We start from the raw sequence: 27154 nt of genomic DNA, 5'->3' as shown, positions 1-27154 counted from the left end.
TGGTGCATTGGATCCGTTTAATGCCTAAATCAAAAATCTAATCATCAACCAGTTTTATTCAGTGTTCTTTTTTTTTAAAGTGACTGTTTTGATTCATATTCAGAATGACTTTACTGGGTTGACCAAAACAAAATACATGGAACGAGTACTTAAGTTGTACCAGGCAAAGATATGATTTCAAGACAGCTGTTACCATCAAGTGGTAAAGTTTTGCTATTACACAACGAAGCTTTATCGCCTACGAACAACCCACCGTGTCTTGTAAACCAACCTTTAACACAAACTGAAGCCGGCTATTGGCTAATGAAAGCCGTCGTCGCCTCAAACTCATTTCTGATTGGTTCATTGAAATTCCAACTACCAGCAAGCTTTTCCCAACCTTCGTTGGCTTTAGCTCTTTGATTATGGTCTGACTCCGACAATCAACAGGTTAGTCTTAGAGTGAACACATTGTAGTTAGTATTAATTACACACACTCTCCCTTGAATTCGAGAATTCAGATACCCTCTTTGTATCTGTCTTACAGTTAGCGTTTGTAACCTCGCTTTAGTTGATACCGATCTCGGCTTTGATTTGTAGCGTTCGCTAATTAGCATTGAGTTAGCATGGTTAAATTTGTTTCATCCAGGTTAGCGTTTGCTAACGACAAGCATTTTTGAACCGAATCGACTCTCGCACATTAGCTTCGCCGTTTCAGCGCCGTTGTGACAGTCCCCACTGTGCTCAGCTCTGCTACAAATCCAGTTTAAATGTGGCGGTTTGCATCATTTGTGAAGTGACGACGTGGGAGGCGCAGCACGGAGCCAACTGAAGCTAATGTTGCTAGGCAACAAATGTTAATCCTGAATATAAGTAGAGCTTTTACACGGGTAAAACGTAGTTAAATTATTTATTTAAACACAGTAATGGTAACTGTGGTGACTTAACACGATTCTCAACGTTGTCAAATTGGGTAGCCTTTAGTCGTTACGTTAGCAAACCATTTCTACGGTCAGTTACCATGGTAACAAGCCACACGATATAACGCTTCGTTCATATCAACACCGCTGAGTGACGTCAGCCAATTAGGATTTGTTCGGTTCTGGTCGTCGTCGGTCTAATCGGTGTACTAAGGAAAAGCTAACATGCTTTGACAAGCCCAGGTGCTAAATAACGTTTGAGAGGACACTCTGGTGTAAGGTATGGTCAAGAAAATTAGGCTACGTGTAGCTTAGCCTTTACTGAAACGCTTGTGGACTAGAGAGACTAACTGGTGTGTTTTTACCGTCCACCTAACGTTATGTTGAAGTAGTTTAGTACTAAACGATATACGTAATGCCTCCCTACCGTGTATGCACCAAAGGTACCTCGCTTGATCTTACCATGAGGAGCACTACATGTGGTACTCTTTAAAATCTTATACCAAGCAACACCGCAGTGTTCCCGGCTCGGTTTTATACGCTTCTAATCCGCTTTGTACGTCTTATTTTTAGGGATGGGGGAGCTGCCTGTAGTGATCCTCCAGCACCAGATGAGTGGCAGGTAGTGACGGTGCAAAAGCAATGTCTTGCTGCCCTGTACAATGAAGAAGATATTCAACTTTACTAAGAAAAAGAAACACCCGTCCGGTACTCCTGACAATGGGAGTGTGCTTTCTGTTGGCTATGAACTGAAAGACAAGGACCTCGGGAAGGTTCACAAGGCTGCCTCAGTGGGTGATTTGGCAAAGTTGAAGCAGCTTGCTAAAAAGAATGATATCAATCAACTTGACAAGGAGAACAGGTAATTGGGATTAAAGTTACATCCATGAAAGTGTTTGTCTTTGCTGGATTCATTGCAGTCTACATTATACTGTAGTAATATAGTCTATTTGATGGTTTAATGTCATGATCTGTTGATGTGATCTCTTACACTCTTGTCTGTCTCACCCTTTGGAGCCTCTCTTTTTTCCACTGTTTCGTCAGTGTATATATATGAGTATTCATCAAATGGTAAATGGTGAAATGAGTAATAACAGGATTCATTTGTTTAACGAAATTGTCCCCTGACAGATTAAGGCAGCCATGCAGATGGATATGATCTTATATGATGTGCTGACACATATATGTGTGTGTGGCAGCTTTAGGGATATATTGAGTACAGAATGCAGTTTGGAATACTTTCTGCATAGTAGACGTGGGTTGTGGTAAAACGATGTCCATTATTGGAACAGCAAACTGCCAGCTGTTTAAAGAACCACCTAAAATGTACATGACACCCCATTGTGTCTTTTCTACTTATGTTTCAAAGTAGGATCTAGTTACCATTTACAATTAGTGTGTGTCAGAAGTAACTGAGTGGCGTACATGGAGTGTGTGAGGCAATTTACAAAATTGCTTGTAATAGGGATAAAATACCAGGAGTTGAACTTGTCAATTATTGTAAGTCACTTAAGACAAAGGTGTCTGTCAAATTAAGGCAATGTGATAATGATGATCTTAATTAAAGAAGAAACCTTTCATGGCAGACCTGTGCTCCAGGCATCAGTGATACAAAGTATGTCAGGCTCTGCAGTGAAGCAATGTAACTTTGAAACAAGTCGTTTGGAGGGAGGAATTAGTGAAATTCAGTAGCTGTAAAAATCTGTGTAAAGGTTGCATGAAAATGGCATATGACAAACTATTTCCTTTATTGTTGCAGAACTGCACTTCATATCGCCTGCGCCAATGGACATGTTGAGGTGGTGCAGTTCCTTCTTGAGAGCAAAGCCAAGCTTAACCTATGTGACAATCAAAATAGATCCGCCTTAATGAAGGTAATCCTGGATGAAATTGATTGATTCTTCATTTAATGTTAAATATACTGAAAGGATCATAGTTGGCTACTTTTCTCACACATTGTTTCAAGCCTGGTACACATCTCCACATTCATGTCAGTTCTCCACTGTGTCAGGCAGTGCAGTGCCAGCATGAGAGATGTATGAGCATACTGCTGGAGAATCATGCTGACCCTAACCTGGTGGACATCAATGGCAATACAGCCCTGCATCTAGCAGCAAACATCCCATCCATTTCAACTGCTGTCTTGTTGCTGGAGCATGACGCTGACATCAATGCACAAAATAAGGTAAAACTGTCTTTTTTTTCTACCCCAGGTCATCTTGTCAGTCTTAGGCCAAACATCAGGATGATCATTGGTTAATACAGACGTAGTATCATGTTACCAGATGTATTTGAATTGTGAGTAGATCCAGCCAAGATGCTAGCAGTTGGACAGTATTTATCAAACTGCTGTATCTTAATTGAAAATATTAACAGCTACCATGCCATCACAGTTCAATGGCATGGTGCACAGCGCGTCAAAGTAGATATTTAATATTTGGTGTGCAAGCGGGTATGGCTGTGCTGATGAATGAATGAGCCTGTTGATTGTCATCTTACTTTTAGGAAGCATTCACACCCTTGACTGTGGCAGTCCGTGAAGACCACATCGAGATGGCTGAGTTTCTCCTCAAGGAGAGTGCTGATGTGAATTTTATGGACCAAGATCAGAGGTCAGTACTAAACAATGCCACATTTGGAAGTCACATCTAATATTCTTAGTGTTGTTGAATTCATTGTTTACATTTAGTCATGTTGCTGTCATTGATTTTACCTGCAGGTCACCACTAATGATAGCAGCTGGCAATGGGCAAATTGGTATGTTGCGACTGCTGTTGCGGTTTAATGCAGATATCAGCCTGAAAGATCGCAACGGGTGGTCAGCAGATGACCACGCAGTGATGAACGGTCATCATCCGTAAGATGTGCTTCTTTTCTTTGCACTTATGTTCCCAGGGTGGTAGTTCTTCTGTAATTTATGCATTTGTGGTGTGTAAATCACAGAACTGAAATAAACTTAACAACCAAAGGCCACAAATGGGTCATTTAATTTGTTTTCAATGTTTATTTCATTCATAATGAATCCATTTTGTTTTTAGTCTTCTTCCTCTGTTTTTTTTTTCCTTCAGTTCCCCCTTACATTCTCAGCACACATTTGCACACCTGGCAGTGCAGAAGCAAGCCTTTGACAATATGACATTTTCAGTGTCTTGTGTCTTTTGTAGTTGTTCCCTCCTGATCATTGAGCACAGCACCCAGAGGAATGATGGGCAATCCCTATCACATCAAGGTCCGAGCAAAAAGAAGAAAAGAATGCTTTTGGGCAGTCCTTCCCAAGATGTAGAAGCAAGCTTCTCTCTGGGAGGACCAGCTGCTGATAAAGATGGTAGGGATATTGGTTTTAATCACATAACAGTGAATGAAAGTGGTTCGAGTATGTTATTGTGTCATTTCTTTATTGACTTTGATTATTTCATTTATTCCTCATGCATTACCTCTTGACTGGATCTAGAGCATGGAGCAAATGAAGCAGGGGGAGGTATTACTTCGCAAAGATGAGCTTTGTCAGCAAAATAATTCAAATGCTGTCCATTTCTTGCCAGTAAAGATTAACAGTTAATAAGGATGGATACTCAACCTACTCCTACTGTTTTCAGGAGCTTTGAAGTGCTTTTTGCACCATATTTTCTTCTGCTTTTTAGCATTTAGATACTTTATGATCTTGCGATTTGACATACATATACATGACAAATATGACATGTATCTTTCTAAAATTGATTCAAATGAGTGTGATTCAAGCGTTGATCGGCTGAAAACAAGTTCCTGCTTTGTTGCAGATTTTGAAGACAATTCTCAGTCGGAGTCACTAAGTCGGTGAGAACAATTTTTTATTGTGATTTGCAACTTACAATTACAGTTGTCTTCCAGACACAAACCATTCATTTTCCCTCCTCAGGGTTTCAAAAAGTGCTGGGGATGAATGGCCTTCATCAGAAGACGATGATGAATCAGGTTTAATTGAAAAGGTTGGTGTGACTTTATGTCCCTGTGAAGTGTGTTTCTCCTAAATGTGTCCTGTCCTTCATTATGCTTTCACTGTGCTTTCTTTCAGAAACCACAGAAGGTAAACCTGAGGAAAATGATTGCATCTAAAAGGGGAGAAGGTACTGAGATTCTTTTAACCTTATTCACTTCTTTCTGTACCCTCCATAGTTTGTGGTTTTTGGTTGTAATCGTTTATCCTTGCCTGCCTTTAGCTTCTGCACTGCCTGACAGATCCTTGAGTGGTACAGAATCTGAGCCAGAGAGTGAAAATAGAGTCCAGAGAATCCCACCCATCCCAAAGGCTTTACCATCCAACAGAACTCCACAGCACCCAGTAGATCCCTCTCCCATTTCCTTCCTATCCAAAGCACCTCAGATGACTTCTACCCCTAATCCACACTACAGAAAGGTAAAATGTTTGTGTTGAGGCTTTGACACTTGCGTTGCGTTGACATCTCTCTCTCCTATTTTTCTCCCAAATGTTTAAAACAAGCAGACAGTGCAGCTGAGCAGCCTTCAAGTAGTAAAGCAAGATCAGACTCGCAAGAGGGGAGCTCAGAAGCTGAAGACTCCGAGGAGGAAGTTGGAGAAGAAGAAGAAGAAGAGGAGGAGGAAGAAGAAGAAGAAGATGATGAGGATGACGATGATGATGATGATGATGATGAAGATGAGGAGGATGACGATGAAGAGGAAGAAGAGGATGACGAGGATGATGAAGATGAAAGTGAAGAGGAGGGTGGCGAAGAAGATGAAGAAGAGAATGAATGTGAGGAGGAGAACGATGATAACTGTATGGCTTCTGTCGAGGCCAACGGTACTGAACTGAAAGATGTTCAGAAACCCTCTGTTACTGGTACCCTGACGATTATCAACAGTGCTCATGCTGAAAACTTACCCGGCACTGACATCTCTGACAAAGGTCCTGGTATTGTAGGTGAGAATGTAGATACCTCAGAGAAAGAGACTCCAAAAAATGACATTGATTACCCACCTGGAACAACAAGTTATGCAATACCAGTGACATTAGATGTAGAGGAAGATTGTGTCGTGTCAGCTGTTAGGGTTGAATCAAAATTTTCTGATGAAGATGACAGCCTTGGGAAGGAAAGCATGTGGTCATCTGACCAAAACAGAATGTCAGACATGGGTTCAGCAGGAGGCCCCACACCATCCAGACATCACACAGAAACTCGTCCACCTGCTGAGATCAAAGAGGAAGAGTTTGAAAAAGAAATGGAAAAGGATGATGATGATGATTCCTGGAGCAGTAAACAGAACAGTGGCACTACAGTGTGGAATGACAGTGATGATGAAGAAGATAGTCAAACAGGGGGCCTTGGTCGCAACACAGTCCTCGCTAATCGAAGAAATGTGGTGACTGAGGGTAGAGAAGAACTTAAAGACTCTGATGCTGAAGATGATGCTGAATCAAACGAAGAAGCTTTGAAAGAAGAGAAACGCAGATCCTCATGGGGCTCCTCATTAGAGGACAGTGACGCGGACCTACCTGAAAAAGATGAGGTCAGCAAGGAGAACCTTGATCAGAAAAGTGATGTTCAAGCATCAGATTCACAACCAGAAGCAGCAACACTGCATTCAAAAGACACATCACCCCAACCAAATGAAGACCACCCAGATGCCTCATGGGATTCTTCATCACCAGTGGAACCATCTCCAAAATGTGTCTCACCTCAGCCAGTGATGGAGGAACCTGTGCCCTCTTTGGGATTAAGAAGCACTCCTCAGTCCAAAAACACACCAGCAAAAGCAACAGTTGATGAATCAGAGTGGGATTCTTCCTCTGAAAATAACAACCAAAATGATAACGGGTCCATGATTACAGGTGACGCACCACTGTCAGTTTCTACAACAAATATTGTAACAGCAAACCAGTATGGAGAGCAGCAGTGTTCTGATGGATCATACGAAGAACAACATGAACAGAGTATTGAGAAAGAGTCAAATGACCCCTCCCCTGTAGTGTCACCAGTACCTGAGGATGAAACAGTATCTAGAATGAAATTACCTGATAACAATGATAATGAATCAGTTGGTCAGTCATCACAGATGGCAGGAAAATTACGCTCAGAGAATGACAAAAGTGATGATAGTAATTGGGATGACGAAGATGAGAGTGACGAGTCAGAAAAGCAGAAGACAACAGCAAAAGGTAATGTCTCAAAGACCCATTCTACCCCAACCAAGTCACTGTCACCAAAGTCAAGGCCTGAAAGTGCAGTAGTCAAGAATTTAGAGCAAGATTCTGAAGTAGATGACACTGTGGGAGATGGAGAGAAAGACAAACAATCTGCTATTTTTGGAAATGATGAGTCTCCAGAGGAGATCAGGCTGGAGGAGGAAAAATTGGTTGATGGTAAGAAATACAGTCCCAGCAAAGACGATGATACAAGTGAGGACTCTGACAGCAAGGACCAAAAGCTGCAGTATGATTTTTCCAGCGCCACAGTCAAAGTGTCTGATGTGGGCGATGACTCTGATAACATTCCTGATGGAGGCCTGTGTGGATCAACCAAGATGGACAATGATCATGAGGCCAGATTAACCACATATGTTCCACTAGAAAACAGAACTGCTGTCGTTCCCCGAACAAAAGTGCTGTCAGGTGAAGAACCAATAAGGGAAAATATTTTTTCAAGCCCTCCCACTAAAGATGATGTCGCTGCTGGGCAGCACCATGACTCGGACAGGAGCGTGTCTGATGAAGTGTTACCTCAGACTGACATTGATGATGTTGATCTAGACTCACCTGACGAGGCAGAGAGCATAGGCACAAGAAATCAAGAGCTCAGAAACATTGAAGTGCCTGTTATTCAGGTAAAAGACGAGCACAGCAGGTAGATTTTAGTTGTATGTAGTATAGCTGTTTCTAAAATGTAGTGTTGCTCCTGGTTTGATTAGTGTTTTTCTGTTCATTGGAGATGCACTGTGGACACATGCACTAGTAAAAATAGGCTTTAAAGTACATGATTATGATTTCTTTTTTTTTTACACAGGAAGAAGATTCCACTGAGGATGAGGATGACGATGATGATGATGAGGAGGAGGAGGAGGAAGAGGAGGAAGGAGACATCTCAGATGAAAATGATCAACCTATAGAGAGTGGAGAGTCCCACGATGCCACCTTACCTGCTCCTCAGACAGAAGTCTCCAAAGATAGGAAAAGAGGCGAGCAAATCGTTTATAATAGATGCTGTAAACATGTTATCAGTAACCGCATGTGCACCACAGACATGATGACCCACCATAATTTGCAAATTTCAGCCTCAACATGTCCTATCTAAGGCCAATCTTTTCGCTAATTTAGAATAACAGCACAGTCCTGTCCATGCCATTAGTTACTGTGGCCTACCTTTAACAACACACTGACAACAAACATGGTGGCTCCCATTTCATTCAGCCAGATGTAATGCTGGGTCTTTTTGACCAGATTCCATAGAGATGTAATTAATTTACAGTAACTTCACATTGGACAGATTACGAAAAGAGGAAAATTAATTGTCCAATGACAGAAAAAGTGACAGATGTCAGAAACATTATCTGGAGTTTCAGTAAGGTAATTGCACGTGTCAGATTTGTCCACTCTGATGGAAGCAGACTGAAAGGACTGTCTTTATTTTTTTTCTATACAACGACGCAGATCATTTATAGGCAACGCTATCACTTAATTGTTCGCTTTACTGGCCATAGGATTTGTGCCATAGCAAAAAAGCAATATGATGTGATTTAATGTTATTTGACCTCAGAATTTGCATTTACTGCCAATCAAATGAGGGCTGCTTGCACCAAACAGGCAGGGGCATGACTCAAGGGCAGAGTACCTGGATATACTGCTCGCATCTATGCTTCTGTCCGTCCAGCTACCTGTACACTTAACACTGATACTCATACATGTATGCTAATACATTCTGCAGGAATAGCAGGCAGTTTAAGAAGATAAGTGGGTTTGTGACTCAGCCTTTTTAACAAGATATAAACCAGCAGGCCTCTTTGCTCCTTGATGTTGATTTAATAGCATGCTGGTGACATTCTGGCTGAGTGGGGAGATGATACCATAGTAACTGTGTTATTGTATTGTAAATGTGGTCGTACGGTGAAGAAAAGCAGGGACATCAAATTTGAAATACAAAAGATGCATCAAGAATTGTTTTGACTTGAATTGTTGCATCATGAATTGAAAACAAATCAAATTGTAAGATTTCTTCTGCATCTTCTGCCCCTGTCCAAGACATCGTGATTCATTAAGAAATGCATTGATTTTCAGTTATGTCAGTATAATTAACCTCCATCTGTTGAAATAGACTTCCTTTCTGAGCTGGGTCTGGAGAAAGGAGAGGAAGAGTCAGATTCTTTGGACTCGGAGGTAGAGTGAAGACACATTTTGGAATACTTTATAGGATTACAGGTTTGCCATCCAGGTCTTACAGATTTATTTTTCTCTTTCAGTCCCACTCTGAAAACCCCAATATGCCACATGAAGAGAAACATACTCAGGATCAAGAAGAGATATCTCCTGTTCAAGAAGAGATTAAAGAAAGTAGGTCTATTCTGTGTATTATTTTATTTTTGTATATATATATTTTTTTAAAGCAAATCATTTCAGGCACCATTTCATGCTGCAGGACCAATGTGACCTTATGTAATTACAATCATTGAAAACTGTGCTTTAGTGTATTAATGAATGCAATGATTTTGTTTATGAGTAATGTTTCAGACTTCCAGTTTTCAGTCTAAATATGGTGTAGAATGTGCAGTGCAATATAATTTCAAAACAGCCTTTCCAACAGTATGTTGCATTTCTTTTGTAGACTTGTTTTATATTCCCTCTTTTTTAAGAGGGGAAGGAAACAATAGGATGGCAGCGCTAGAGCCTCGAAGGAGTGTAGGCAGGCTGAGAGGCTGCCAGGGAGAGGGTATGAATGTCTTGACTCATAGGTCTGAGGAACAGCATGTTACCCATACCAGAGGCCTGATCGTCACCTCATGATCACCACAAGAGAATGCATGCAGCGTACACTACTCCATCCTGTTGCTACCTTTGAACCTCTTTTCCCCAAATTTTGGACTTAAAGGGCCACAGGTTCTCCTTAGCTTGCTTGGTGTCAGCAGATTTTAGCTCAGATAATACTGGTAGGCACTGATGCTGAACTTGTGTCCCAATAAAACCAGAACGGGGAGTCCAAATGCTTGTCTGATGTCTAACCATGCATCTTCATGCTAATTAACCACAAGCTCATTTACATGGGAATGCTTTTTACAATGTTCTGACAAACTCATCCCGCTTCACCAGAATATTGTTTTGTTTTTTACGTTAAGTTAATAGTGTTGTCTCAAATATGACAGACGTGTCTTGTCTCTTGCAGTTGGAAACAACAATAATGGTCATAATGAAGGCGAACATGTTGATAAAGATGATACTATACAAAAGGAGGTATGTTCAGCAACTAAATCCCATAGAAGGTCAAATACATTGTGAGCCGTTGGAATCCACTAACAGTGTCTTTGCTTTCAACTAGACTGAGAGGGCAAAATGGGAACCACTTAGTGTTTTGAGCAAACTTGAAGGCGATAAAGACCAAAAGACAGGTAAATAGAATAATCTGGAGAATCATGGTTCCTGTTGGTCTAAAATTTATTTGAAGAACCGTTTGTGTTTAACTTGGTGCGTTATTTCTTTTTGACAGACTTGATGGAAGAGCTTGGTTTGGGTGATGTTGATGATCTTGAAGGTAAGATGAAATAATAAATTCTCCACTTTGTTTTAATATTTTTGACTATTTTGTTATTCTCCTCCTTAACTTCATGTGATCACAAGACAGTTGTTGATGATCATCTAGTGCCTCAGTCTGCCCCTAAACTCAATGCACATGCATCCTTTCCAGGTCCACTGCTGATAAATTGTCTGATATTTACAGAGAACCGCTCAGTAAATTAGTTTTTAAAGCTTTTGTTTAAAATGATTAAGTCCATGCATGCAACACTGACTTTACTACCCTTTGCATATTTCTGCCATCACACTTCATGAAGCTCAAAAAGCAGGTCAGTACACATAAACTAGCTGCATAGATGAGGTGAACTTTATAAACTGGTAGCTGTAGTTCCTCCTTTGAGACGTCACTATGAGAGTGCAATAGCAGCAGTCTGTCCCAGATCTTTTGCGTTGTCTTGCATGTATCTTGTCCTACTCTCAGCCATTTCAATGTCATATTTTGTTCATTGACCTACAGCTTCTTGTGTTAATAACAGATGCATCAGACTGGGACTCGGCCAGTACTACCAGTAAGAGAACCCTGCCTGGCCGCAGAATGGCCTCCCCTGGCCTTGAAGAGTTTCCAGAATGCTCCAATCCATCTGTTAAAGAGCAGGATGAAGACACTGCTCCAGCAGCACCCCTGACGCCTCTGAGGAGCATCATATCCAACAAGAGACTCGGCACATCCCCTCCGTCCGTGCCCCATCCCCAACCTCGAGCAAGGAAGATGGTGCTTCAGAAGCCAGAGAGTGAAGAAGGTAAGGCTGGTTCAGCCCTTCTGTAATGTTGTTTAACACATGCATATACCATTGAATCAAAGAATACGATCATGGTTTGCTTTCTCTCATTCAGAATCAGATTGGGAACCAGACAATTTGACATCTTCTTCCAATACAGCCAAAATTGACTCTGAGCTGCAGAACATAGCTGAGCCTCAGGCAGTTTGTAGACCAGGTCAGACTCATGCATCTTCTCAATGTTCCATCAAACATTTGTGTGTCCTATGCTCTGAATGAGAGCTCTCTCTGTCTCCTTAGGTTCCCCTGACCTCCCGCCGATGGCAAGTGAGAGTAAAAGTATTGTAGAATCTGACAAGCAGCAACAAAAGGTGAGAAATGCTTACATTATACTATGTCTACACAATTCTAACTTCCCTGTGTATTTAATTTCACTGTTTTTGTTTTTTTGTTTTTTGTCCCAGACACATCATCATCACTCTTGCTTTAATATGTGCTTATTTCAAAGTAGACTTATATTTAAAAAAGCTTTCCAAATTTAATTACACGATCTACCGCGAGATCAAAGATTTAGGTTTTGGTTGTTTTGGCTAGTTGTCAGTGTCAAGGTTGGTCCATCCCAACATTATCCAACATTATTGTAAATTTTTTCAAATATTTTCTATAATTAAAATGTTGTTTGCTATTATTTTAAGAAGGGGATATGAAAATGTCATGTTGAAATGACTCCATATTTACTTGAATATTGTGTATTTTAAGTCCAAACTTGGTTTTTGCATTTTTGTCCTGTCTGTTTTGTGTTTTTCCTTGTCCACCCATGCCATCAAAGGAGAAAGATTATGCAGTAGATGCATGTGAGTTAGCTCTAAATAACCCATGCCCATCTGGCCCTGTGGGCTCTGGCAGTGGAGAACAGGATAATGACTTTAGAGATCTGCACAGTCCTGAAGAAAGAGGTGAAGCAGGCGATGACGTCCCATGGGAGAAACGTTATGAGAAGCTCTGGGTGGAGGTGGAGAAACGGGAGGTAAAATCCACCTTCAAGAACGTTGCTGGAGAATTAAAAGAGAAATTTGGTGAACTGCTTAGATCAAGGCGTCCTGCAGAAGATGTCACAGAAAAAGAGCAGGCCATGGCCGAAAATACGTCTGCAGAAGAAGAATCAAGCGATGAAGAAGAAGGGGAAGTCATTGTGCGCCCCACAGCCAGAGCGAGGAGTACTGTCCTTGTCACCATACCTGAGCAGAGGGAGTCTGGACTGGAAGACTCTGTGACAGAATCAACTGACAAGTCCGTTTATGAGGACAGGATGCAGGTCTGTGAGCATCCAGCCAGTGAGACCAGCATGTGTCGAGAGCCAGATCTACTTACTGATGAGGAGTGCAGATCTCCTTCACCACGACTCACGACAGCTCAGAGAGACCGCAACATGGACCATGTTACCACAGCTTTCACTAATGATTGTACCGTACCCGTGCCTGATAAGGCCAAACTTGGGCCATTTCAGAAACCACATTTGGACCTTACCTTGAAGGACAACACCGCTAATCTAGATGAAGCTGACAAGAACCGTGCAAGTTCAGAAGAGGTTCCTGAGGAACTCACCAAGTCTCGCCCCCCCTCACTAAGCAGATGTTCAACATCTGTCCCAGGTGTTTCTGATGAGGAGCTGGAAGAGGACATGGAAAGGTTTAAACTTGAGGTAGGGATGCTGAAGGTTGTCTTCCTGGATTTGGAGAAAGAAAAGGCCCAACTCCAGAAAGAGGTAGAGGATGGCCGCCCCTCCCATAGTCGCCTAGATCGCCTCTTTTTCTTCATTTCATCCATGTTCTTCATTTCTTTTAATCAGCTGTTTAAGAAGGCCAAACTGACCATCATCATATTCTTTGTCAGATGTTCATTTTCCCTGTCTTCATATTTATTTTCTTTGGTTTGATTTCAAGTACAAAAGTTAATCCTGCATGTTTCTCCTTACATTTTTGTGTCTTTTTAACTAAACGTTTAGACATGTAGAAGGGAATTTGTTGAAGGTCATTTGCACTGCAACCAAGGAACGTTTGGTACTGACTTGCAGTTAAAAAATATTGGTCGTTTCATCAGGAGTGCAGTCAACAATACCAAACAGTTTAGTCTTGTGTGTTCTTTAGTAATGACTTGTCCCTCATCATGCATGGACTTTGCATGTATCTTCATGTTGAATAGCTTCTGTTGGATAAACTCTTTCTTTTTAGGTGATGTGGTGTGAAGATTGTTCAAATAATAGCCTTCTTTGCCCTCAAAAGAAGTGCCGTTGTCATGATGTGGCGATTGCTGGATGTTTTTTTTTTCTTTTGAGGCATGGTGTGCTTAAGTTATTCTTTATACATACATGTATTTCTCAAGCAGGCATATCTCCATGGAATGAATAGGGTTTTATTGACCAGCCTTTGGAGCATTTGGAACAAAGCAGAAGAAAATATTCATGTCTTTGCAACACAGTTTGGCTTTTTAATGGCTGTTTAATTAATGAAGAGAACAACTAATGTCTGTGATAGTCAGTCAGGTGGTGATGTAAATAACATACAGTATAAACTACTGTGTTGAGCTCACATGGAATCAGTGGAGAGTCTTCGCATTCTACTGTCTTTAGATTGTAGTTTTAGTTTTGGGAAAATCTCTTGCAGACAGCTGTCTCCTAGTTTTTTGAAGTTCACCATTCATATCAGACTGGCCAAAATTGATGAGATTCCTCTCAATTCAGGTATTTAGAATGCCACATAAAGCATTGCGATGCATGGAATCGTGCTTGTAATTAACTGAAAATGCAATGTCAAATAGAGTAACCACACTAAGGTGTTAGGTCTCCAAAGGGAGGGGAACACTAAATTATGTATGACAAAGTGTACAAGTCCCTGCTCCAAAACGCATCTTAAAAGGCTGGTCCCAACCCGTTTCATTTAGGAATAGTCTCTCAAGTGCAGTTATCATATTTACTCTTGTCTTTTCAGGTTGGTAAAGAGACGGCAAAGACTGCAATGGAGGTGCAGAAGTCCAGTACTTCCTGGGATACTGGTGGAACGGCTTTGGAAGAAGTGGGTGCTGTGAAACTTGAGACCAGGCTAGGATCCCTGTCAAGTCAAGTTGGAGGAACTCAGCAGAAACAGCAGCCTCTGGCCACCAAGAGGTATGCCTTAATTTGCTTTTGTACATTTTTTAGGCCCTGACACTTAGCATTAGCAAACATTAACTATTGCTTTCATAATGTCATAACATCACATGCACAGTTCTCCAAATTTAGAAGTTAGATATGCAAGAAAAGATTTGATTTTTGCGTGTGCATCTGTGTATGCGTGTATGCGTGGTTTGTGTGTGTGTGTGTGTGTGTGTGTGTGTGTGTGTGTGTGTGTGTGTGTGTGTGTCCTTGAAATAATTTTATAACGAAGTTTTCACTCAGTGCTCTTTGTGCTAAATTAATTTTTTAATGACACATTCAACAGAAAGAGTCCAGTCTAGACTTTTGAACTCTCATTGGTTTCATTTAAAGATGGCTTTCTTCAGCAGTACCTCTAAGGGCCCCAACATGTACAGTGGATGTCACAACTCATTGACTGTCAGGTTTGTTGCTCTCCATAGCACCAACGGGGTACCAGTGCAATTGCATCTCCCACTCCAGCAGACCTACAATAGCAACAAACAAGAGGGGCACGCTGTAGAGGAGAACTTGCAGCTGGAGCTGGTCAGAGGGGCCCGGCGCAGCAGAGCCCCTCAGACCAACACCCATGTTAATGGAGATCCTCTGTCAGTGTTTGACGATAGCACTTTAAGTGAAGTGTCGGACGATGAAGGAAGGTATATATGCAGTATGCCACTTTTTTCACCTCTCTGTTACTAACCAATGAGATGTGTTCAGTCCGAATACAAAGTGAATTACAGGCAGCCCAATTGTGTTCAAAGTCAATTTACAGATTCGCTCTAAGGAGAGCTGAAGAAGGTGCCTGTGCAAGTGAAAAAAGCAAAAAATTTGTCAAATTGAGAAAATGTATGCTTATCTGAAACCTTTACATCATGAGCATACAGAGAGAAAAGAAATAAGAGAAACTACTGGAGTTGTTGGTATGTTAGAAGATCATGTTTGTGCGTTAGTAGTTTGTGATGGACAGACTTCTAAAACACTCTGAAACTCACTATAATTGTCTGAATAAACCAAGATGGCAATTCACTTTGCATTCAGTCTACACAAACCTTTATAATATTGGTGGTGGGCGGTGATTAGGATGCAATTTTTCTTGATTTTAATTCTTTTGCTCCGTCCATAGTTGCATGACTGACCACAGATTTTCCAAAAATTAAATAGTATACTGCATTATACCGTTAAACTTCCAACAAATCTGCAATGTCGCTCATAGTCTGAGAACACAAATAACCTGTTTTCCCTCACTTTGTTTGTTGGCCTCAGGTTGTCAACCAATGGACAGCAGAAAAACGAGGTAGAACGCCAATTCTGTCTGAAATTAAATTTTGAGCGCACAATACAGAATGAGAAACTGAACGATATTAAGAGCACATTTTGTTTCCATATTCAGAACCCTGAAGAAGTGGAGATGGCAGAAGACTTTGATGAACTCACTCAGTCATCAGACACAGCTACAGATGACATCGACTCTCCCACTTCAGGCTATCGCCACGCATCCCTCCTCATTCAGAAGCTGGACTCAGCCACGTTGGGTAGGTACTTCATTGAATTTTCAAAATACATGTTTATGATCTCATTGAAAGAAATATCTTATACAGACTCTGCTATATTCTCTCTCTCTCTCTCTCTCTCTCTCTCTCTCTCTCTCTCTCTCTCTCTCTCTCTCTCTCTCTCCCCCTCTCCCTCCCTCCCTCCCTCCCTCTCCCTCCCAGACTCGAGAAGCATGGTGAAGCTGCAGAACATTTTTCATGAATATGAGCGCTCCATTCAGAAGGCAAGAAGTCGCCATGGTTACCTGTCAGACAAGGTGAGCCAGCTTGAAATGGAGAGGGCGGAGTTGAAGAGCTCTCTGGAGGAAGTTAAAGATGTTAAATCGGACTTGGAACGCAACCAGCTGGAATTGCAGACTGAAGTCACAAACATCAAGTGAGAACTACTTCCTACTACAAGAGTAATCTGTAGTTCTTTCTTTGCACAATCTCTGTCTCTCTTCTCATATTCCTGTGCAACATATCTTATGTGACTGCCTGTTTTATGGGTCTTTTTTATTTTGTTTGTTGAAATTTATGTCTGATATTTGGCCTAGATTTCAGCTCAAACAGGAGCAGGAAAATCGCCGCAACGCCACCATGATGTACAACACCACCAGGGATAAGCTGAGGAGGACAGAGGAGCAGCAACAGTTAGAGGTTCAGGAGAGACAGAAGGTGGAGCTCACCCTCAGGAATATGGAGCTGGAGATGAGAACACTGGTCAACAACATGAAACAGGTACACCCTCTTAAACGCCTGGTGTCCAAAGTGTGCAGTGTTAAGCTGTCTTTTTTGTATTTTTTGAGCATTTTAGCACTCACTCGCTTGTCCAGTTGTTGTTTTGCTGTTAATATGATTGTTACATTAGTGGGTTATATATCAACCCCCCCAGCTTGAAGAGGACCACAGTGAGACCCAGAGACTGCTGGCTCAGGAGCGCAGTGCTCGGACGCTGCAGGAGAATCTGCTCAACAGTCATCTCCGTAAGCAGCAAGAGATTGAGGATGAGAGCAAGAGAAACCTAAGCAGAAGCAATGAGGTAATCCTCAGAGTGGTATCCATCAGTGTAGAATGTATGAGTTTGGTTTTGGTTTAGATACCATTCTAACTGTTGGCACTCATTGGTGCTGTGTTTCTTCGTACGTGGCTGCTAATTAACAGAAAGATGTTAAGTAGATTTAAGGTTTGAAAATCTGGAATTGTAAAGTAAGAGTGGTACAGTGTGGTGTTACTTATAGATTACTGTTAGTATTACCATGCTATACTAGATTACTATTTGTACATACACATTTTTGGGAGTAAATAGTACATTTTCAAATCAAATCTGTACAGAAAACCTGTCCTCTTGAGGCAGTCTTAGCATGCTTTTTTCTGTTATTCATAGGCCTTGTCTCAGCTCACTGAGGCCAGTGACAGGGAGAGGGAGTTGCTCCAGCAGAGTGCTACCTTACAGGAGCAGCTGACCATCCTGAAAGCAGACCTCGAGCGTTTGCAGGCCAACAGCAGTCTCAAGGAGAGCCACCTTGTAGAGGAGAACGAGGCCCTCAAGGAACAGCTCGAAGATGCTCGGCGAGATCTCAGACTCAACGGTGAAGCCCTGACCCAAACTGTCTTCAACTGCAATAACCAGGTGACCACCCTGAAGTCTGAGTTGTCTATAACAACAACCCGTCTGGAAAACGAGCGGCAGACTCGTGAAACACTGGAGGCAGAGGTTGAGTCCACTCGTACGCGCCTGGCTGGAGCCGTTAAGGAGGCAGAGCTTTGCCTGGCAGCTCAAACAGAAACAGAGAAAGCTGTGCTCCGGGAGAAAGAGGAACACCAGCGTCTTAAAGACAGACTCACAGGTTAGTAGTGGTAGGAATGGATGGGCAGCCCCAACTTGGCTTGACTGTAGCAACTGCCACTCATAGCTAGATTTAAATTGCCATTTCAGTTGATCCAGTTGCCTCTGGTGGCATAAACTTTCCCTAATTTTGGATGTGACTGCTCAGAACCAGTGTCACTCATTACCCTGAGAGACCCTGATTGGATGATGTACAAGTTACTCTGTTTGTGCCAGTCACACCCCCTGCTGTGGTCTACACTGGCTGCCATAGATTGTATTGAATTTTTTAAGCAGCATTTTGTTTTGTGCATCCTTTTTTTTACTGCTTTCTGTCTTACACTCCTAATGTATTTACTTCAACAGGTGAAACTGCGAGTCAGCGTGAGGCGGTCAGCAGCCTGTCCCAGAAGCTGTCCAAGGCAGAGGCTCGTGCAAACAGCATGGAGAACGAGGTTCATCGGGTCACACTGCAGCTGACGGAGAAAGCTTTACTGCTGGAGGTGCTACAGCGGGAGAAGGACCAGGCAGCAGTGCGTGTCAAGGAGCTGGAAGCTACTCTGCAGGCCGAGAGGGAGCTGGTCAGCCGTGCTGGAGCACGCCAAGAGGCCACACAGGAGCGGCTAGCCCAAGCCCAGAGTGAGGGCATGTTACTACGACAACAACTAGAGGAAGCCCAGAACAAAGGTGTTGCAAAGGAGCGCGCTGTGACAGACGCCCAGGAGCGCTTCAGTGACATCTTGTCCAAGCTGCGCTCTGACTGCGAAGAAAGAGTACAACTAGTGGAGGAGAGAAATAAGGAGCTTGCCAGTAAGGCTGCTGATTTCCGAGATCAGATCTACAAGCTGGAGGAGGAGAAGAACGAAAGAGAGGTAAGACGAGGACTCTGCAGGGTAAGAGGATTACCTCTCTGCTTCCTCCAGACCCACTTTGAGCCTTTCTTCCACATGCTGGTTAAGATCTCCCTTTATATCTAATCAAAGTCTGCTTTCTTCGTCTTCTGTCTGTGCACAGACTAGTTTAAGGCAGCTGCAACAGGAGCTAGCAGACTCACTCAAGAAGCTGTCAATGAGTGAGGCTTCTCTGGAGGTCAACACACGCTATCGCAATGACCTGGAGGAAGAGAAGGCCCGGCTCCTCAAAGACTTGGACAGGCTCAAAGGAAAGGTAAGGGCAGGGAACAGTGCCGCCTTGTGGCAGTATATTCTCACCACATCACAGATACCAGCTGTATTAATGATTATGAAGCAAGCGCTTCACTGAAATTAGATGGTCCATTGTCACTGTTTTCAGGTGATAGAGCAGAACTTACAGGTGAGTAAACTATTAACATTGCTGATGGGGTGGATGCTTTGTCTCTGTCATGTAGCTGGAGGAAAGCGAAGAACATCATGTGCAGGCTGAGAGACGTTTTAACAGCCTGAAGAGCGTGCTGGATGAAAGGGAAAAGGAACTCACCACGGCTGCTCAGAAACTCCAGGAGGCGCTGTCCGCCTCAGCAGCATCTGATACCACCATCAAACAGCTGGAGGAAGCTGTGCAGCGGTACGTCCAAACACACAGACCTGGGACTGAACAATCGATCAGTTTATTTTATTTTATTAGATACCACACATACATGCAAAAATGAATCATGAAAGATAAAGCACAAAAAAGGCTAACTATAACACAGATGTAATTATATATTCAACAGCATGTATTAAAAGTACTGCCTAGATGTGTTTCTGTATACACAGTATGAATGTCTGTGATGCAGAGTGTCAATGTGTTGTCACATTAGGCTTGAGATAGAGAACGCCAGGCTGGAAGCTGCTGCGAAGCAACAGTCCAACAAAATTGATGCACTTCAGAAAGGAGCTCAGGAAGCTGCCATGGTGAGTGGGGATGTAGACATAATACAAATGCCTGCACAAACACGCTCTCGATGGTGCCACATGCACTGTTTTTTTGTGACTAGCTGATAGCTGATTTATATTATGAAGCTGTTATTATATTTAAGGTATCCAATCTTTTTCCAGCTATCTGACTGCTCACCTGGAGGAGGGGTTGGTATTGTGGATGTAGGCGTAGTTTCTGTGTGGAATTACCTCTATTTTCTCAAAAAAGATATTAATTTATAAAATGATAACATCCTACGGTGTATGTACAAAATGAAATGCTCGTGGGCTTTGTGGGGTCTTCACATTCAGAGGAAGTAGTAGCTTTCGGTCGGTTTGGGTTTTTCTTGGTGACGTCAACATGTGTTTTTTCCCTTAAGCTTGATCTTGGTATGTGGGGTCTTTTCACTCCCTTTTCTCTTAAGCTGCATGATGCATGTCACTTCATTTAGGCTAAAGTGTTGTTTCACAGCAGCAACACCCACAAAAAAACTCTTTAATTTTAGTTTCACACTACCTTTCTTATTTCTGTAGGTCAGAGGTCATTTGGAGGACTTGGTTACAAACCTCCAAAGCAGTAAGATGACTTTGGAGGACCAGCTCAGTAGAGAGGTCGGTGGCAAATTTTGTTTCCTGGCTATGAAAACCTGCAGCTTGGATTTCCATTTCTTACTCTCATCTCCTTTTCTACGCTTTGTGTATGTAACTCACCTGAGACCAGTGCGAACAGGGACTTTCTAAATTTTGGGGTAGCCAGCAACATGAGAAAAGCAGCAGAAGCAGCCTAAAAAGTTTTAACGCATTTCTATGAAATGAAGGCAGTTGAAATATCAGGCAATTTAGACGGTTTAGAAGCAAACAGTTTCTCTTTCTGGAAAATAACAACCTACTGCAGGTTTTATTCACTTCAGTCTTACTGAGATGTTCAGTCATACACAACATTTTCTATAAATTAGCTCCTCACAGATAAAATGAACAGCTGGCTGTGTAGCAGAATGTCTAGTGTGTGATCAGTGTAACAAAGCTGACAGTAGCTTCTTTTTTTTAATAAATTGTCACTTCTTTATGCATAATGATAACTAAATATCTGTGTTTGTCTTTCTTAGGTCCAGAAGCAAAGCATGCTGTCTCACACAGCCCAGGACTCTCAGGCCTTGTGGGAGGAGGAGCTGAAGAGCCGCTCTAAGTTAGGACTGCGCATGGCAGAGCTGGAAAAGGAAAAAGTAGAACTGAACACCCAGGTGATCACAGTCAAGCATTCATGTGCAGGCTAATGTTATGTACAGTATATGATGAATTAAGTAGCCGACCCCTCCCGTAAAGATACCGTGGTTTGAGTGTGGAGGATTATTGGCCTGTTTTTGTGCTCCAGATGGAAATAGAAAAGAAGAAAGCCAAGAAAGTAGCCGAGCAGAAGAAGGCTGTCGACACCCGGCTGGATCAAGAGATGAAGAGAAACACAGAGCTTCAAAAAGAAATGTACAGGTGACTCCTTAACTTCCTCCTCGCGTCCTCCTCACCTACGGCAGCACCTCCTCCTACTATTTAGACACAACTAGGATCTAGTAGAGCGCAGCCTTTCCTGGCTTACGTGGCTGTGGTGCACCAATGTGTGTGTCTGGTGTATTTTTTGTTATTATTATTATTATTTTTTTTTTATTTATTTTTTTTTCAGTGTTTTTTTAACTCAACTCCGCTTCGTGTGTAATAACTCCCTGCTGTTCTTGTGTTTGTCTCATGTTTTTGTGTTTGGTATTCTTTGATGTACCTTTTTCTGGTGATGATTTACATCCATTTTGAGTTTGCCTTTAGTGAGAGGTTGTTTGTGTGTTGATGTGGATTGAATTTGTTACACTTACAAATACAAATACAAATACACAGGTAACATATGGTCAAAACTGGTGGTACCTTTTTTGCAGGATATGCATAAATAACAGCACTGGCTAACCTTGCATAGCATTAGTCAAGTTGATATATAGATTATGTCATGTTTAGCTGGTCTTCAGGTTTGTATTAGATACTCAATTTGTCTGTGAAAATTTTATTTCCTTATTTTTTAACATGTAACTCTTGTGCATATGTGTTTAAGGTTGCGCACTTTATTAAAAACTGCAAAGAAGAAATTGCGGGATCAGGACACAGGCGGAGCTGAATTTAGCTCTCCTATGAGCAGTCTGCGGATGGACCATGGCAGACACAGCCAGACTGAGGGTGCCTTTGGACGAATGAAAGATAAGGTTTGCCTGATACAGCACTGCGATTTCGATGTAACCCCCTAAATGATACGTCTATTACTGCTAGTAAAGTTTGGAACTTTTTGTTTAGCGACCTCTTGACTCCCTTAGATGTGGTGTTACACCTCAGCTGTTAGAACTTGGCCTCAGATGTTTCCTCCGTCTTTCTTGCGTTAACAGTTGGACGATCTGCAGGTGCAGCTGGAGAAGGAAGTGTCCCGTCGCAGCCAGCTGGAAAAGGTGAACGGGGATCTTAAGGATCAGCTGGCCTCCCTGAAGAGCTTGAACCGCAGTAATGACCAGCTGGAGAGGAGTAAGAGGCAGTTGGAGGAGGAGGTGCTGGACCTGAGACGCAGAATGGAGGTTTCTCAGGTGGAGCAGAGCCAAGTGGAGCAATACCGCCGTGACACAGAAGAGAGGGCCCGTCAGGAGATACAACAGAAACTGGAGCAGGTCAACCTCTTCCTGCAGGTAAAACTTCTGTCAGGTGCCCGTGAGCAGAGCTGAACACACATTACTGATCAGATCTTTGATTACATAGCTTCCTTTTAAACAGCTGTTAGAGAGAGCAAAAGGAAAGAAGCAGGAAATAAAAGACAAAGTGAAATCATAATAATAGTAATTTACTGAATAAATAAATTGGTGTACATAGTTGCTGTTAAAACATCACTAAGCCTGATTTCATATGATTGTGTTCGTCTGTCTCTCAGACCCAGGCAGCATCCCAAGAAGCACTGGATCAGATTAAAGCAGCCAACGAGGCCAACCTGCGCTCCCAGCTGGAGCAAAAGATCCGGGAGATGGAGGGGGAACTGGGTCGGGCCCGCACCACCCAGCAGGACAGCCTCAACCAAAGAGAGTCCGTACGCACGGAGCTAGAACGATACCGCCAACTCTACACAGAGGAGCTGCGCCTCCGCAAGTCTCTGACTGCCAAACTAGAGAGGTGAGACCAGCTTGTTCTTCACAGTTTAGAGCCTGGTTCTGTGGAGCAGATCAGTCTTTTAATACCTGATTTCTAGGGTGTAAGCGGACACCACGCAGCGCTGATGGTGACAAACCTCTATCATATCAACGATTAACCCTCTGCTGTGTTTTCCCCTCAGGGCCAACAGTCGGCTCGCAGAAGCCAATTCCAAGTTGCTCAACGAGCGCAGCAGATCTCTGATCACCAGCAGCATCCCAAACGGAAGCCTTGGAGGGCCCTCGCTGGACGTGGGCTCTTTTGGTTCCCCGGCACACTATGGGGCCACACTGGGGCCCCTGAACAGGAGCCTAGGCCTGGGATTCTCCCTCCTCAGCCCTGTGACTGAGGGCCAGAACAGCAGGGTTGAGGACTACCTCGCCAAGGTCTGTACATTCATTCACTCGCGCTCATTACAGAGGAATATTCTTCATGTGAGTTTATTTACTTTGGGCCATTTTCATTTCCACGACATCATGGTTGTCAGTGTTGTTATTGTGCAACTGGTGTTTTGTTCAAAGATGTTGCTTTTTATTCGCAGGTTAGTGTGTTTTTACGTTGTCATAGCTGCATTACAGTAAGATATTTCAGATTGTGAACAAACATTCTCGCCTGTCTTCCCTCTACAAGAACACCTTCAAAACTGAACTTACTGCTTCTCCCTTTTTGTTCTATTTTTTTCTTCCTCCTGCACGTTGTCTTTGCCTTTGCTTCTTCTCTGTCTCTAGCCTTTATGATAGTGAGACTTTACTTGTAACCTGTCTTCTATTTCTCACTCTTTTAGCTTCTAGCTCAAAAGTCTGTCTCTCATCTCTCTTCTCTTCAGCCAGACTCATAACCAGGTGTGTAGATGTGCTTAGCTTAGTGTCTGATTGGCTGCTGTTTCCTTCACCCTGCTGGTGGGCCTACATCTATGGCTCTGTTCACACACAAACTATGTTTTGGGGTCCGCAGTGAAAACAAAAACAGACTGCAGATGTTGTAGAATGTGAAAGTTTTATACACAGCAAAATATATATTTACTGAGCTTTCCCAGTACTGCAATCAGAGGAATGTAATTGTTTTTCAAATTGTGAAGTATGAGATGAAAATTATAACCCTGTTATCAATTCAGTTGCCTTGAATTGGAAATGGGAAAAAAAAGCTACAAATGTGTTTTAAATTTCTATTACAGCAGTCGACTTCACTGCAGAGCTTTTTCCTGGTTCATCTTTCAGCAATTACATCCTTAAGGGACTCAAACAGTTGGCATTGTGACTGAAATAACAAATAGTCAAAACAGACGTAACAAATGTTTTAAAGTTTAATGGCAAAACCTACAAAAATAAGACACGCTTGCAAAAATGTGAATGATAAATTCAAGAACAGAATTTCACTGATGTGCAGGAGCCCTGTGTTTTGCATTGTGTTTTTAGTTATCTAAGAGACCCTCGTCCTTGATTCTCTGCTTTGAGTTGACTTTCTTCATGCTCTGACGCTCACTGGAACAGTCACATGATGTGGCTCTTCTTGAATTTTGATCTGTCCTAAATCTGATGTAGCAGAAAGGTTAAACATCAATCATAACACAAGACGTAGAATACTGTATTGGAGAGGCGTGAAAAGCCTGCATCCACAGCTCAGTACATATGACCCACACGCCAACCATGCACAACTGAGCCCATGTAGTGACATCCTTCATACAATCATGTGTTCACAAAGTGGTGAATCTCACTCCATGCTTGCTTGTGAACGACTGAGCCTTTCTAGGATGCCCCTTTCATACCCAATCATGATACTATCACCTGTTACTAATGAGCCTGTTTACCTGTGGAATGATCCAAACAGGTGTTTTTGGAGCGTTCCACAACTTTCCCAGTCCTTAGTTGTTCCCCTCCCAGTTTGTTTAATTCTGGAGAAATTGGAGAGAAATACAGTTTTCCCCATTATGTTGCACACAGACGTTAAAGGTTTAAAAGAAAGATTCATTTAGATATTCACCAAAAGGCATTTATCATTAGTTTAAATGCATCTTATGCAAAGTTTTTGCATCATTTGGGCAGAAATCTGACGTCCGTCGACCATATTGTGTCAGTTTTTGCTACTGGACTTAAAAGGCAACATCAAATAGCCTGCAGAAACTCTACACTAAAGCAGAGCTTGCATGCTTAGCACGCCCTGCCATGTTTCACTAAATGCTCCTGACTTTCTTGCAGTGTTTCTTTACGTTATTCAAGTATTTGTGATTAATATGTGTTGCCATTCACCATAGTCTTGTGTTTGGTGGTGATCTATCATCCCTGTATCTTTGTAATATTTATTTCTAAGGTCATGTTTTTTCAGTTTATGTTAGCTGATATTCACCATCAAAATATTAGAACTCAAATCTAACTGAAACATTCTCTTTTTTCCAGATGCAGAGTGAGTTGGATAGAAACATATCAAAGGAATTAAACAATGGTGAGTGCTCTGACGTGGAAACATGGCATAAATCTTACTGTGCCGTAACGTATTTGATGAATTGGATGGTAGCAGTGTCTGACGGCTCAGTGATGGTAACTGTGGCATCTCTCTGGTCCCCAGCCTCAGCAGAGCTGGACATGTCTTCAGCCCGTATGTCACCCGTGGGCTCTGCCTCGAGGATGGAGCTGGACCCCGTCAGCAGGGCTACGCAGCAGTACTTAGAGGTACTAAAGAAGAACAACATGATCTGAACACACGTCGCAGCTGCTCGCAGTCAAACGTATTGCGGCCATTAAAACACTTGAAAGCAACATTATGCAAGAGTTGGTATTTTTTGCAATTTGGCATAGTGGAACTCGCATCTACACAACTGTCAGAAATGTGGACAGCTTTACATGTGCATTTGTTCTGATTTTTAATTCTTATGATCAAGAACTAGCAAGTCGACAACTTTAGGGCCAAACATCAAGCAAATGCAACAACACAGGGGTAACGTAGCAAGCCAGATAACTTACCAACAGCAAGAGGACAGCTCGGCGTCTGTCGTGCAGCCTTTTATTTTGTAAAGCTCTTGCCAACAGTGAAAATCAAGTCAAAGATTTCCTCTTGACTGGCCTCTTGGCTGCTGAGCCCGGTTTGCTGCCCACTCGGCCAGCACCACCCCCACCAGCATTCCTGCTGGGTTCTGCAGCAGCTACAGTTAGCAGCAGTTAGCACCTACTTTAGCAACAAGTGAAGCTATCTGTCCAGCAAGAAACTGCATACAGAGAATTGAGGCAGAGCCGCCAGAGGACATCAGAGGGAAAACCACAAAACACTTTGATCAAACCTGGCGATAGTCAGTGGTGTGTTTCATCGTGCCATGAAGCACTGCACACCTCTCACAAGAGATCGTACCAGCTCAAGCCCAGTTAACGCAGAGTGGGGATGACAAAATGGCTTTGAAGCTGTTGTTTTAAGGTGAAACAGTTGCATAATGTTGTTTTAAAGACTGACCAACAATAAGCCACCACCCAGTCATACATGTAACACCAAAAATCTAACGTATGTATTTACTTGCCCTTCTTTTATGAAAGAAGCTAAACATAATGCACATTGCACTTAACCACTCAGGAGCAAAGGGCATGAGTCATATATATATTGCATCATTGATGGGTACAGATAGAGAGGACCTCGAAAGTATTTGTTCCTTCTTATTAATTCTGTTCTCTTTTGTTCCTATTAGAACAACATTTATATATATATATATACAGAATTGTGGTTTGGATTTTATTTGTGAATATTGGTGTTGCTAAATTTGAATTTCTAAGTATTTGATGTACAGTATGCATCACTGATCATTTTGCCAAGATGTTACATTTGGTACGTGCCATCAAATGGTGCAATATCTGTCTTGGTCTCACTCTATTAGACTCATTGGAGTATTGTGTTTGTGATTATTTTATTTATTCTTTTTTTTGTTATTATTAATGAACATGATATACTTGAACAAGACGAGCTGGAATACTCTCTGGCTATTGAAACAGGGTGACCACGTTTGTATAACTGTCATTTCGACTTTTGGTTGGCTTGGTTTTAGGGCCACTAAAAGTGAAACACACTTTTTTTTTTTTTTTTTCCATTATTGATAAGTAACAGAATCCATATAGGAAAACATTTATGACGCCTGTACATTACAGAAGACTCTAAAGTTGTCAATAAAACGCTAGAAAACCCTG

At 42.2% G+C, this 27154-nt stretch overlaps 2 protein-coding genes across 3 annotated transcripts; both read left to right on the top strand.

The window, feature by feature from the left end:
* Positions 1-376: 376 nt before the first annotated feature.
* On the top strand, positions 377-27154 carry ankrd26 (ankyrin repeat domain containing 26). 2 transcript variants are annotated; one of them, XM_070971754.1, is made up of 44 exons: positions 1014-1179; positions 1473-1761; positions 2659-2773; positions 2911-3084; positions 3405-3511; positions 3619-3756; positions 4064-4224; positions 4351-4377; positions 4676-4712; positions 4795-4864; positions 4951-5002; positions 5380-7718; positions 7898-8069; positions 9203-9264; positions 9348-9438; positions 9710-9814; positions 10265-10332; positions 10418-10487; positions 10586-10630; positions 11148-11411; positions 11506-11607; positions 11691-11761; positions 14378-14553; positions 15003-15218; positions 15826-15856; positions 15953-16094; positions 16275-16488; positions 16649-16832; positions 16987-17133; positions 17479-17941; positions 18286-18791; positions 18934-19086; positions 19289-19464; positions 19700-19793; positions 19938-19964; positions 20331-20408; positions 20903-21037; positions 21169-21281; positions 21886-22033; positions 22211-22501; positions 22741-22976; positions 23137-23380; positions 25388-25433; positions 25557-27154. In XM_070971754.1, the coding sequence occupies exons 2-44, from the start codon at positions 1562-1564 to the stop codon at positions 25685-25687; spliced, it is 8421 nt and encodes a 2806-aa protein (XP_070827855.1). In that variant the 5' UTR covers positions 1014-1179; positions 1473-1561; the 3' UTR covers positions 25688-27154. The 2 variants fall into 2 exon arrangements, with proteins under 2 accessions (XP_070827856.1, XP_070827855.1); XM_070971755.1 differs by lacking the exons at positions 1014-1179; positions 9710-9814 and adding an exon at positions 377-429.
* On the top strand, positions 12197-13716 carry LOC139337246 (putative coiled-coil domain-containing protein 144B). The gene has a single exon (XM_070971756.1). The coding sequence runs from the start codon at positions 12208-12210 to the stop codon at positions 13324-13326; it is 1119 nt and encodes a 372-aa protein (XP_070827857.1). The 5' UTR covers positions 12197-12207; the 3' UTR covers positions 13327-13716.

The sequence above is a fragment of the Chaetodon trifascialis genome, chromosome 10 (assembly GCF_039877785.1).
Source record: "Chaetodon trifascialis isolate fChaTrf1 chromosome 10, fChaTrf1.hap1, whole genome shotgun sequence".
NCBI classification, from domain to species: Eukaryota; Metazoa; Chordata; class Actinopteri; order Chaetodontiformes; family Chaetodontidae; genus Chaetodon; species Chaetodon trifascialis.
This window is presented reverse-complemented; position numbering and strand designations above follow the sequence as displayed.